Source organism: Quercus suber, unplaced genomic scaffold, assembly GCF_002906115.3.
Source record: "Quercus suber isolate HL8 unplaced genomic scaffold, Cork oak 2.0 scaffold_208, whole genome shotgun sequence".
NCBI classification, from domain to species: domain Eukaryota; kingdom Viridiplantae; phylum Streptophyta; class Magnoliopsida; order Fagales; family Fagaceae; genus Quercus; species Quercus suber.
Window position 1 is genome coordinate 883,081 of NW_027069666.1, and position 14,244 is coordinate 897,324.

Sequence of the window (14,244 nt, forward strand, 5' to 3'; positions counted from 1 at the left end):
ATTCTATATACCTACTCATGTCAAGCACCAAAATTTGCAACGACATGTTGTTCACAGCACATTGCACTTTTTTTTTTAAGAAACAAACACATACACACCTTCAAGACAAAGAATGAGATTCTAATAGCGTATTATACTATGATCACATATTAAATAAGCATAATTCTTTGAAAGGACTGATGGGAAATAAACCAAGAAAACCATGCTCACACCAAATCTTTTTATTTATTTATTAATTTTATTTTTTTTATGAATACCTGAAATATTTGTATTAAGAACTTAAAAGGAATAGAGTGAGATGAAGAAGCCCCTTCTCCTCCAGTAGGATTCAAAACAAAATCTGAGATGGTGGAGATGGAGTGTCTTCCTCATATTACACCAAATCATTATTACATGTTAGATACACTTAAAAACATATATCGAGAAACCATTCCATCGTAGTGTTTTCATACCATATCAATTTGGTAACCAGGAAAAAATAGATGTCTTCCTAAAATGTTAAAGTAAAGCATTTTCACAAGCTGCTCACAAGTAAACCTAACTGAAGATGCTGCTAGGCTCCAAGCTACAGCCAAATCCGTCACAATTGTTTAGTACTATGTGAATTTTCTTATTTTATCAAATAAACACACAGTCAATACCCATACGCAATTTTGGCCCAATGCAACTTAGATTGAGCCAACATCTCAGCACGTTCCGCAGTTAGTCTCTCCTTCCAATAGTCTTTGCACCTATAAGAACTTTCAAGGGTCAATAATGATAATGTTTTCTTATACAAAGAAAGGAGGTTTACATCTCTTTACCTTCTTTTTAAGAGCATATCCAACTCTAACATGTGCACTGCTTTTGCATATACTCCAACCTACACCAGAGCATTTTAAGAAAGAGATCAAGTAAATGACTTAAATGTTAAATCTTCGTTTTGTTTAGATCTAACAATTTGCATATCAAAATAAACATTACAGGTTAACAGCGACATAAATTTTATATTTTTTTCAAGAGAGAGAGATTCAAAAGCAAATTTAGCATCAAAACATTCAACGAGTTTTCTAAAGAAGATAAACTCAAGAAAGATTGTTGAAAGTTTGAATTTGTATAAAAACACAAGAGCTTGTTTAGACCCCCAATAAAAAGTTATGACTTGATTTTTTGTACTATAACTTAAACTAAGTGCGGAATAAGAGTAAATGCGAGCGAACAAACGATGAAACTACTTTAAGCCATATTCAACAAACATGAACAATAAAATGAAAGTTAAAAGAGTAGGAAAGAAGGATGCAAACAGAAGATAACATCGAGTCGTGTTATCGAAGAGGAAACCGAAAAACTCAACGAAAAACCTCTTCGCCACCCTCCAAGCGGTAAATCGATTCATTAGAGAATAAGTTGGAGTACACGAATAACCAAAGACCCTCCAAGCTTAGTCTACCCCATGTACTTGAGCCCTCTAAACTCCTGCTACCAACTGACTTGACAAAATCTTGTATTCTCTAACTTTCTGGATCACGTAATTCAACCCGATTGCATTTGCTAAACTATTGGCTTTTTCTAATATTTTCCAGCACCACCAAAACCTCACTTTACACTCAACTGACTTAACGAAACCCTGTATTCTCTAGCTTTCTGGATCACGCAATTAAACCCAATCGCATTAGCCAAACCATTGGCTTCTTCCAATATTTTCCAGCAACACCAAAATCTCACTTTACCCTCATATTGGGTGTGTGGTAAGTGTTTGGGCTATCAACCTCTCAAGAATATGAATGTGGAGAGGTAGGAGTAGAGAAAAACCACAAAGGATTGTGTAGATGATTGTGGGAATGACAATCTCTAACTCTCAAAGGTAATATCTAGGGTTTTTTCTCTAAAAAACACTCCTTACAATATATGGATAATAAGGGTATAAATAGTGTGGGTGAAGACATGGTTGAGCAGATATGCCAAAATAGTAAAACAGAATGTTTTGCGGGTATTTCGAGAAAAGGCCTTACCTACGAATTACTTGCGAAAACTACCTGTCATAACCCTTCGCATTCCAGTCATGTGCTCTGCACGTGGCTCACTTCGCGGTGTAGCTTCTCGCGAATCTTCTCACGAAATCCACTTGGTCTTCAATAAGATCTTGAGTCTTCACACTCTTTCTCACACACAACCCTTAAAATAAAATCCCACTAAAATACAAGGTAAACATGATTGAACAAAATTACAATCAAATTTGGCACGAAATTAAAGTCAACACAAAATAGTTGTAAATAACAACTTTACAATTGTAAGGATGATATTTTATCAAATCCATGTAAGTTAAACTTCAGCGTGTTTAAGTACAAAATATAAACTTGCACCACAAAGAAAAATCCACCACATAATGCAAAATTCACAATTCACTTTTGGAGATCTTTAATAAATTTTCACATGTAGGATATTCAACACCTGCTCTAGAACCCTGCTCCTTTACTAGAAATATACTTTAAAAAAAAAAAAAAGAGGAAATCATGAATTATAGGTAGGAAAGCATCCAATGATTAAAAAAGCGGCAGAAAGATAGGAGAAAGTTAAAGGACAAGGCTCTATCGATTTGTATAACAAAGTGATTATGTCTATTAACATGTTTTTTCAAAACACAAACTTGCACTAGCCAACTGACATGTCTGAGCATACCAGAATTACCTAACTACAATTTCGTATTTCAATTGGTTATTAGCTAGAAAAAAATTAGAAACCAATTGTTTAAATTTCAACATGTGCTATGGAACTTTGCTCATTTACTACAGATGTACTTTTTAAGAAAGTAAATCGCAAACTTTAACTGAGAAAGCATCTGTTTTTAAAATGGCGAAAGTAAGTGAGAAGGCCCTACCAATTGTATAATAAGATCAAGTTTATATGTTTGCAAAAAGTGGAATGCCAAATTGTAATTTAAAATATCAATTTTTTTTTCATTTCCTAGATAAAATAAATAAATACAAGACAAGACAAAAATGACATAGAAAGGGGTGTATTTTTATATCAATTAGTGCTGCCCAATTTCTTCATATACTAAATACAAACCTCTCTGCATATTGGACACTTCGACTTTGGACTTGCTGCTCTAAGGCCATCAAAGAGAAACACCGAAGCAGATGAACAAGCACAGGACTTACAGAAAAGATGACCACAACTCAAAGCATACGGATTAAAAAGAATATCCTGTAAAAGTGTAATGAAATAGACATAAGAGAACACATACAAAATCCAAAATTTTGTTTTCTTTGCAGTATGACTGAAAGTAAGATCTCACCAAGCAAATAGCACAAGTCAGATCAAATTCTAGCTTTATCAGATATGAAAGCATCAATGTCATTACAGGTGGGTTCGCATTGAAATCACAGGAAAAGTTACTAGAAAACTCCTTTAAGCCTCCATCATCTGATCCAGTAGAATTCAAGTAAAAGGCGCCCAATTCTATAAGCCAAGGTGATTGCAAAAGCTCAACATGTTCAGCCCGCAACTTGGATTTGAAATTCCTTCCGTTTACAGATCCATGAATCTAAAATAGAACATTAAAATCACCGAAATCATTGTTTGATACAGAAAAAATATCAACAAAATCAGTAAGTCTAATTAGTAGATATAGACAAATTGGGGGCATACTTTGTCATACTTCTTAAGAATCTTTTTTATTGCAATCGCATTCATAAGAGCGTATTCAATCAGCATCCATCCTTCTAGTACCATGGCTTGCTGATCATTCCTGAAACAACGACGCAAGTTCAATACATATCTTTGCATTCCAGTAGCAACATGAAGATGAAGGAGATGCCTGACTCTCGAGCTAAAGCATCCAGCTATTTGTGAAGCTTCCTTCATCAACTCAGAAAAGAACTTCTGATCACACACTACAAAAACCAAAGCTTCATAACTTTTAGAGTATGTTAAAGAAGCAAAAAAATCAATCATGGCACAAACAAAAATTATATATATATATATATCTCCTTATTACAGAATCCCTTAGTAATCCTGTACCCATTTGGGTACAGGATTAAGCCTTATGCAGAATTCTCACAAATGGGAATGTAATAATCCTACAAAAAATTCCTCTTCCTTCACCCTTCAGATACTCTTAAGCAGAAATTATTTCACATTTAGTACAATTAAAAAAAAAATTTAAATAAGACAATAATATAAACTTTTCAAATACTTAAGAATGTCCTATGACAGTTGACTCCATTTAAAACTAACATTTCTTAGTCCTTTCCTCAAAAACTAAAAACTCAACTTGGATTGGAGTTTACCCATGATTCTTATAATTATTTAGAATACAGAATTGACCTTTCACTGTTATTTGCTTCATCAAAAGCAACTTTTCATCACCATTTCCCTATCTCTTAGATTGGAGAGCTAACCCATTATTGAACAAGGATTTTTCTATAAGAAAAAAAAAAAAAAAGCTAAACTATTATCAAAATCATCATCTCCATAGCTGAAAAAATAATTCTGGGTAAAAAAAAAAAAAAAAACTTACATGGGCAAGATTGGCATTGGCAGCCAGAAGAATCAGATGTGCAAGAGTGACGTAAAGCGTTGCAGCTCCGACAGGTGTTGAGTACTTTCTTGAGAGTGTTATATTCGACATGCCCACATTTTTCCAAGAACCTGTCCTGTTCTCCATGCAGGTACTCCGTGAACGCCTCTCCAAATTTCATTTTTTTTTCCCAACTTTTTCTCTTTTTTTCAATAATTAGATTTTGTACAGCTTGAATGATTTTAATATTTTCACCAGTATTTGGTTTTCTTTTTTCTTTTTCTTTTTCAAAACCAGTTGGTTGATGAAGAAGGGTGAGAAATTTTTGAAAACTTCTTTTTTACCTTCCTCAGTTCTTTCTTTTTTTCTTTTTTTTTTCCACTGAAACTTCCTCAGTTCTCTCAACGATCAAAAACGGCAGCGAATATCTATATATATATATAGATGCATATCTATATATATATATATTGAAAATATTGATTCAATATATCGATATATAGTCAACTCAACCACGCGTTTACATGATTGTAAACGCGTGGGTGAGTTGACCAAAATGGCAAAATGGCAAAATGGCGATTCCTTTAGTTTTAGAGCATTCGCTTGCTCTTCTTTCTCAAAAAAAAGGAAAAAAAAAAAAGAAAGGATTCGCTTGCTCGTGCAATTTTTTTTGTTCTTTTTTTAGAATGGACAAAGGTTGATTCCCAATTTACTTAGAACTATCTTTTCTAACTCATTACATGCTGCTTTATAAAACAATCTATATATATATATATATATTATTTAAACTATCCTCATCAATCATCATGCAAGTTTTGCCCTTGCGATGTGTTATTTCCATTGAGCAAATTACATCTTAGCTGTTAGATATTTTTATTCAAATATTATATTTTATTTTAATTCTCGTTTAAGTGAATTGAAGAAATCAATTTTTCACATAATGACAAATACGTTCTTTGCTAAATTTAAAATTCAAATATAAATTAAAATTTGAATAGCAGCTGTCAATGTTTTTAGTTAGGAAAATTTCTAAACATTAATGTGATGTTTATTGTTTAATACTATCATTGCCAGCATTTTTTAGTTTTATTGCAATATATATACTTTCCATTATAAAAGTTTTACTTTCAAACATGCTTAATTGAATTGTTAAGATGGTAACGTTAATAGATGGAAGGTTTTCAACAACTTAAGTGTACAACTATTTTCTAAATTATTTATATGCTATAATAAGTTACCATATATATAAACATTTATTATTTGGTTTAATTAAAAGTCAACGGTCTAAGTAACTCAATCCAGGTCTCTATGGTCAAGATTTTGAAATAGTGAGCTCTTGTGAGAGGTTTTGTTTAGGGAGAGTGTTTGATTCGTTTTATGTTTTGTTTTTGGTTTAAAATGTGTTAGTCTGATGACAAATGCAGAGCTAGGTTATGGACCCCTAACGAAAATGACATCAGGTAGGTAAAGTATCAAAATTCAAATAACAGGTAGGTAAGTTGAATTTCGAGCAAACCATAGGTGGATAAATTATAATTTTCCCTTTTTCATTTATCCAAATTTGAAGTTTACATAGTTGCTCACTTAGGAGTGTCATGAGGCTGCCTTAAAAAATGAACAAATTAAGATAAGAGAAATCTATAATATGAGATATTTAAAGAAGCAGTGCCTACTTTTATGAAGGCGATAGAGTAATTAGAGAAATAAAGATAAAGAGAAAGAGAAAGAAATATAACAAAATTTATTAAAAACAAATGATATGTTCATACCTTCTCAATTGAGTTTTGAGTGATTGACTTCCTTTGAAATTAGTGAGTACGTGGGAATAGATGTGCAATATTAAATTTGTTTTTTAGAAATTGAAGAAGAAATATAAAGTTTGATAAAGATGGAGAGACATGTAGAATGAAGTAACTGCATGTTATTGGGAGTATAAAGTTAGTGTGAATGTGGAAGTAGATATGTTCAAGAGAATTAAAAAAAAAAAATGTATGTATCCTTTTTTAAAAAGAAAAATTGTTTATTGGTAAACTGTATTTTAACATTTATCTAAAATTTAGGAGTTTAAAATTAGTAATTTTACATATCTAAATTATTTAAATTTTCTAAACATGTGAATTTGAGAGTATTTAGGGCATCAAAAAGTAGAAATCCAAACAAGAAAAACCTCTTAAATAGTAGTATAAACAAGTCACACAATTCGTTAAAAAGAGTCATATGACCAAATATACACACGAATTGTTTCTTCAATTGCTACATAATGGGTTGGAAGAAGATAGTTTCAAACATATTTGGAACCAAACTTTTTTCTTTTAACATAAGAACCTATTTTTTTCTATTTTACATGACCACTTTTCAAAAACACTCACATTAGATTATCTATTATATTATCTATTGAATAAAAATATCAATTTTCCTTGAGGTTTTAATCGTTTCTCTCTCTTCACACATCATAATCACCATCCATTCTCTTCATTCATGCTCAAAAAATGCAACAAATGAATAAAAATGCATATACATAGCTATAGTAGTTAGAGTACTCATATCAATGGGTGCATAGTAGAAAAAGATGTAAAATTTACACAATTTTCCTTAAAATTGACCCATATTAGCTTGTTTATAGTTGTGCAATTTACAAAAGAGCTACAACAATCGTGTATATGCACGATTATTGTAGTTGTGTATACATTATTTAATTAATTTCCTTTGTTTTATCACTCTTCTTACCAGAGTCCTCCTATCTCTTGGTTAGTTGGTCTCTTTCCCTTTTTTTTCTCTCTCTCTCTCTTCGTACCAGACTTCTTTTCTCCCTTGGTTTCTTAAAAAAAAGAAAATTCTCTCTTCATACAAGACTCCTCTTCTCCTCTAATCCCTTTTTTTTTTTCTCAATCTTTGTTTTCCTTCCTTGTTTATTTCTCTTCCCCTTTTTTCTAGACCACCATCCTAAACCAACCACAAAACCACTACTTGACCCAGCCTCTTTTATTGCCTGACTAAAAAAAAAAAAACCCAAACAAATAAGTCACATAGTCAATCAAGGGTGTGTTGATGTAGGCTGGTTACTTGATGAAGGGTAGGTTTATGATGGTTACTTGATGATGGGTGGGTTGATAATAGGTGTGGGGTTGATCAGTTGGTGGTGGCTGGGTGGGTTGATTGTGGCTAGTTGCTTGATGATGGTGGGTTGATGATGGGTGTGGGTTAATCTGTTGATGGTGGCTGGTTGCTTGGTGACTTTGGTTGTGTTAGATCTCTAAGAGAGAAGGAGCAATGAGAGGATTCTAGAAAGAAGGAGAGAGTATGAAGGAAATAATAAAAAATGGAGAAGAATGAATATTTGATTGAAATAAATTTTTAGAATAGATAATCCATTATGGGCGTTTTTTAAAAGTAATTATGTAAAATAGAAATTTATGTTCTTTTTGTTAAATATACAGAAATTTTTAGAAAAGCTAATGCAAATGCTCTTAAAATGAAAAACGAACCATAAATGCATGACTTTACACGGACTAATATAGGTGATTTTTAAGGATGATTGGTCAAAATTTTGCATTTAGGCCATTTTTCATGGACTGATGCAAGTTCTCTCTTACTTGCACATGTAATTCTTTTCTTTTTTTATTACTTAAAAAAAAAGTTTATGTTCAAACTTTAGAGTAAACATTATGTGACAATTAAAGAGATTATCCATATGTAGTTTAGTCACAAAACTTTTTTAAATAATACACATAAATAGTCTTGTAAATGGGCATGTATTGGGTTGGAGGAAATCCTCCAAAAAACCGAGAACACCAACCAAATTGACAGATCTACACTTGATTGATAGCTTTTGATGGCTTTTGACTACCTTAATGGTGTTGGGTTATTGATTGCCCTTTATATGGACAAAGTTTTCCTCCAAATCAATTTGAAATAATCTCCTTTAACCTGCTATGTGGCGATTTTATAAGATTATCCACATGTATTATTTAAACAAGCTACATGGCTCGTTAAAAATGTTATGTGACTAAAAATACATATGTATAGTTTTTTCAACCGTCACGTAGTGGGTTGGAGGAAAATTCCTTCAAATCAATTTAGAGGTAAAATTTTTTCTTTAATTTATTCCCCTCTCCCTAAATCAATTTGTCAAAATGTTTATTTTCCCTTTTTTGGTTTTTCTCAATGTTTGGGGTTTTGGCCAATTTGTCAAAACATTACTTAGATCTAATACCAAAAAACATACACAATATTTTCTACAACTCTCCCACTTGATTGATTATGATTGGTGAATAAAAAGTAGTGAGCCCATATAAAAGTGCCAGAGAACTGTCACAATTTGGCACGCAGGAGAGTTGCAGTAAAAGTGGTGAATTTGTTTGTGGTGATAGAAGAACTCTACATGTTTACTCATGTCAAGCACCAAAATCTACAAGGGCATGTTGATCATGTCATATTGCACACTTTTTTTTTAAGGCAAGACTTAGGTACAATACTTAAGTATTGTTCCTTAAATTCTCATCTTAAAATTCTACCATGTGGATTTTTTTTATGAGATTCAAGTGTATTTTTTAATTAAGCAGCCATATAGTTGAATATTAAAAGAGGATCCTAAGTAATAACACCTAAGGTACTGTTCTTAAGTTTTATCATTTTTTTTAAAGTAAACATATATACACATAAGGGAGAGAGAAAGAGGCTCTAATAGCGTATTGCACTATAATCGCATGTTAAATAAACATATTTCTTTGAAAGGACCGATGGGAAACAAACCAAGAAAACCATGCTCACACCAAATCTTATTTATTTATTTATTTATCAATACTTGAAATATTTGTATTAAGAAGAACAGCGTAAAGGAATAGAGTGAGAGGAAGAAGCCCCTTCTCCTCTAGTAGGATTCAAAACAAAATCCAGGATGGTGGAGATGGAGTGTCTTCCTCTTAGATTATACCAAATCATTATTACATGTCAAATACACACAAAATCATGTATCGAACACCAAATCATTATTACATGTCAAATACACACAAAATAGATGCCTTCCTCAAATGTTAAAGTAAGGCATTTTCATGAGGTGCTCACAAGTAAATCTGTTTGAAGATGTCGCCAGGCTCCAAAGCTAGAGCCAAATCCACCACAATTGTTTAGTTACTACTTGAATTTTATTGTTTTATCAGATAAACCAACTCAGTCAATACCCAATTGCATTCCTGGCATGAGTACCCCAATACAACTTAGATTGAGTCAACATCTCAGCACGTTCTTCGGTTAGTCTCTCCTTCCAGTAGTCTTTGCACCTATAAGAACTTTCAAGGGTCAATAATGATAACGTTTTCTTGTACAAATAAAGGAGGCTTATAATTCTTTACCTTCTTTTCAAGAGCATATCCAATTCTAACCATAGTTCTCAGAACCGGACCGGACCGGGAGGTCGGACCGTGAAAACCGTGAACCGTGATGAAAACCGGTTTTTTAAGCATAAAGAACCGGGCATATGTGGCAATTCCGTGAACCCCTAAAACCGGGGTTGGACCGTACGAACCGGTCAAGAACCGTGCGGTCCAACCCCTTAGCCTTTTTTTTTTTTTTTTTAATTTTTTATTATTATTTTTTTTTTTAAAAAAAATTATAATTAAAATCCTTCAAAGATATTCAACTTTACTTCAAAAATTAATCATAAATTTTAATGTTTTCATGGTTATTATTTTATTTTATTAACTTTCTTATCTAATTATTAAATATATGCTTGAAAATCATTAAATTTCTCTCACATATATAGATATATTAGTCAATTTTGCTAGTTTTATAAATTTAATATCTATATTTAGGCTTTAATTAATTATTAAATTAATTATGACGTCATCACGGTTCGACCCCGGTTCGACCTCAGTTCAACCTCAAAAACCTTGAACCTCTCCCTTTTACGGTTCAATGAACGGTCCGGGTTTGAAAACCTTGATTCTAACATGTGCACTGCTTTTGTATATACTCCAACCTACACCAAAGCATTTTAAGAAAGAGACCAAGTAAATGACTTAAATGTTAAATCTCCATTCTGTTTAGATCTAACAATTTGCATAGCAAAATAAGCATTAGTGGTTAACAGCGACATAATTTTTTTGAATTTTTTTTTTCAAAAGTGAGAGAGATATTCAAAAGCAAATTTGCCATCAGAAGAACTTTCAACTAGTTTGCTAAAGAAGAAAAACTCAAAAAAGATTGTGAGGAATATATTTAATCAAATCCATGTAAGTTAAATTTTAGCATGTTTAAGTATTGAATATAAACTTGCACTACTAAGAAAAATCCACCACTTATAATGTAAAATTCCCAACTCACTTTGGAATATCTTCAATATATTTTCGCATGTAGGTTATTAAACACCTGCTTTAGAACTCTGCTTCTTAACTAAAAAATATACTCTTTTAAAAATAAAATAAAAAAGGAAATCACCAATTGTTGGTAGCAAAGCATCCGATGATTAAATCAGCGGCAGAAAGATGGAAGAAAGTTAAAGGACAAGGCTCTATCAATTTGTATGACAAGGTGATTATGTTTATTAATATGTTTTTTAAAACACAAACTTGCACCAGCCAACTGGCATGTCTGAGCATACCGGGATTACCTAGCTACAATTTCATATTTCAATTGGTTATTAGCTAGAAAAAAATTAGAAACCAATTGTTTAAATTTCAACATGTGCTATGGAACTTTGCTTATTTACTACAAATGTACTTCTTAAGAAAGGAAATCACAAATTTTAATTGAGAAAGCATCTATTATTAAAATGGAGAAAGCAAGTGAGAAAGCCCTACCAATTGTATAATAATAAGATCAAGTTTATATGTTTGTATAAAGTGGAATGTCAAATTGTAATTTAAAATATCAATTTGTTTCATTTCCTAGAAAAAATAAATAAATACAAGACAAGACAAGAATGACATAGAAAGGGGTGTTTTTTATATCAATTACTGCTTCCCAATTTCTTCATATACTAAATACAAACCTCTCTGCATATTGGACACTTCGACTCTGGACTTGCTTCTCTAAGGCCTTCCAAGAGAAACACAGAAGCAGATGAACAAGCACAGGACTTACAGAAAAGATGACCACAACTCAAAGCATACGGATTAAAAACAGTATCCTGCGAAAGCAAAATGAAATAGACATAAGAGAACGCATACAAAATCCAAATTTTCTTTTTCTTTGCAGAATACTGAAAGTAAGATCTCACCAAGCAAACAGCACAAGTCAGATCAAATTCTAGCTTTATCAGATGTGGAAGCTTCAATGTCATTACAGGTGGGTTCGCATTGAAATCACAGGAAAAGTTACTAGAAGCCTCCCTAAAGCCTCCATCATCTGATCCATTAGAATTCAAATAAAAGGCAGCCAATTCTATAAGCCAAGGTGATTGCAAAAGCTCAACATGTTCAGCCCGCAACTTGGTTTTTGAATTTCCTCCCATTTACAGAGCCATGAATCTAAAACAGAACATTAAAATCACTGAAATCATTGTTTGATACAGAACAATATCAACAAAATCAGTAAGTCTAATTAGTAGATATAGACGAATTGGGGGCATACTTTGTCATACTTCTTAAGAATTTTTCTGATTGCAATCCCATTCATGAGAGCATATACAATCAGCATCCATCCTTCTAGTACCATGGCTTTCTGATCATCCTTGAAACAATGACGCAAGCTCAATATGTATCTTTGCATTCCAGTAGCAACATGAAGATGAAGGAGATGCCTGACTCTCGAGCTAAAGCATCCAGCTATTTGTGAAGCTTCCTTCATTAAATCAGAGATACAAAATATTTCCAAGCCTACCATTCACGGTTTAGGCATATTCATTTATATAAGAGTTTGTTACAAATTCAAATTATCAATAAGTTCTGCTATACAGATCCGGATATACTTCAGCTATACAAATCTCTTAGATACAAATTCAAATATGATTCTATCTTATCCTAATCCTTATCTCATCACAAGCCTAAACCTATCTGATCATATCTTATTCAATATGATTCAAATATACAAAATCAAATACGTATCAGCTGCTATCCTTGGTGACTACAGCTGTATCCTTAACATTCATCAACTCAGAAAAGAACTTCTGATCACACACTACAAATTCCACAAGGCTTAATAAGAGGAACTGCAAACTACCCACATATAAATATACACAAACAAACACATAAAGAATGTATAGTATGGCAAAGAAGCAAAATCAATCATCGCACAAACCAAAATGATTGTGTTTGACAGACATCAAGCTCAAATTTTTTTTAACCTAACCATAGAAAGCCTTATGCTGAATTCTCACATAAATGGGAATGATAATGATCCTACAAACATTCCTCTTCCTTCATCCTTCAGATACTCTTACACAGAAATTTAAAATTCACGTTTAGTGCAATTTAAAATAAATTATTTAAGTACAAAAGTCAATTGAAAAACAAAGAGACAATACTATAAACTTTTCAAATACAGTGTCTTATCACAGTTGACTCGATTTGCAAGACCACAACTCTTGTGGCCAACATTCATAGTCTTTTCCTCAAAAACAAAAACTCAACTTAGATTGGAGCTAATTCATGATTCTTATAATTATTTAGAACACGTAATTGACCATTTCTTAAATTTTTTTTTTTAATAAAACTAAACTATTATTAAAATCATCATCCCCATAGCTGAAAAACTAAAAAAAAACACTTACATGGGCAAGAATGGCATTGGCATTCAGAAGAATCAGAGGAGCAAGAGTGACGTGAAGTGTTGCAGCTCCGACAGGTGTTGAGTACTTTCTTGAGAGTCTTATAATCGACATGCCCACAGTTTTCCAAGAACTTGTCCTGTTCTCCATGCAGGTACTCCGTGAACGCCTCACTAAATTTCATTTTTCCCGACTTTTCCTTCTTTTTTTGGTTTTAAATAATTAGATTTTGTACAGGTTGAATGGTATTTATATTTGAAAATTTTTGAAAACTCTTTTACCTTCCTCAATTCTCTCAATGATCAAGAATGTGAATATTCTTGTTCTTTTTATAAAAAAAATACCGATCGAATTGAATATGAAGGAATAAAAAATCAACATTTTCAGACTTGGGATTGTAACTTGTAACTTGTTGACCAAACAGGCGATTTCTTTGGGGTAAATAAAACTGTGTGCCACTTGAAAATTGTAAGCCGGGATACTTTCAGAGTTACAGTAGTTTTAGTCTTTTAGAGTATCCGCGTCATGCATTTTTTATTTTTTTTTCTATTTTAGGTGGATAAAGTTTGGTTTAAAACATTTCTAGAAATATTTTTTTCAACTTATTACACAATAATTTATAAGACAATTTATGCATATTATTTAAATTAACCTCATCACACACGTTTCGATCCTGCATTGATTCTATTTTTTTTTTTTTTTGGAAGAGGGTTTAGTGCTAGTATAATTTTTCATTTATCCCGATTTGAAGTTTACACGTTTGCTCACTCAGGAGTGTCGTGAGGCTAGCTTTAAAAAGTGAATAAATTATTTTTTTTTGAGAAAGATGCAACGCCTAAAGCAGTGTAAGAATTAGAGAAAAATAAAGAATGAGAAAGAGAAAGCAATATAATAAAATTTATTAAAAACAAATGATATGTTCATCTTTATATATTATCTCTAGATATTAAGAGAATTTCGGGAGTAAGTTACTTCTAAAGCTATTGACTAAAACACCCTCAATATTATCATTATGATTAAAAAATAAAAAAGGGGCATATAA

At 32.0% G+C, this 14,244-nt stretch overlaps 1 protein-coding gene and 1 pseudogene across 4 annotated transcripts; both read right to left on the bottom strand.

The window, feature by feature from the left end:
• Window positions 1-417: 417 nt before the first annotated feature.
• On the bottom strand, window positions 418-5,204 carry LOC111991108 (probable E3 ubiquitin-protein ligase BAH1-like). Of its 4 annotated transcripts, none has more exons than XM_065779449.1 (7): window positions 4,502-5,203; window positions 3,800-3,875; window positions 3,631-3,730; window positions 3,278-3,526; window positions 3,049-3,186; window positions 804-862; window positions 418-731 (listed from the first exon to the last, which is right to left on the bottom strand). In XM_065779449.1, the coding sequence occupies exons 1-7, from the start codon at window positions 4,680-4,682 to the stop codon at window positions 635-637; spliced, it is 900 nt and encodes a 299-aa protein (XP_065635521.1). In that variant the 5' UTR covers window positions 4,683-5,203; the 3' UTR covers window positions 418-634. The 4 variants fall into 4 exon arrangements, 3 of the variants coding, with proteins under 3 accessions (XP_065635521.1, XP_023878659.2, XP_065635522.1); XR_010631327.1 differs by adding an exon at window positions 1,992-2,171 and having other exon boundaries at window positions 685-731; window positions 3,631-3,875; window positions 4,502-5,204; XM_024022891.2 differs by having other exon boundaries at window positions 3,631-3,875; window positions 4,502-5,202.
• Window positions 5,205-9,264: 4,060 nt separating this feature from the next.
• Window positions 9,265-13,504, bottom strand: LOC111994787 (probable E3 ubiquitin-protein ligase BAH1-like; annotated as a pseudogene).
• Window positions 13,505-14,244: the final 740 nt, after the last annotated feature.

Bases quoted from the DNA above. Each gene is read 5' to 3' on its own strand.
- LOC111991108 (XM_024022891.2), bottom strand. From the start codon at position 4,682: ATGAAATTTGGAGAGGCGTTCACGGAGTACCTGCATGGAGAACAGGAC. The intron at 3,527-3,630 runs GTATGCCCCCAA...GTTCTATTTTAG, and splicing joins TTCTTAAGAAGTATGACAAA to ATTCATGGATCTGTAAACGG. The intron at 3,187-3,277 runs GTGAGATCTTAC...ACACTTTTACAG, and splicing joins TGACTTGTGCTATTTGCTTG to GATATTCTTTTTAATCCGTA.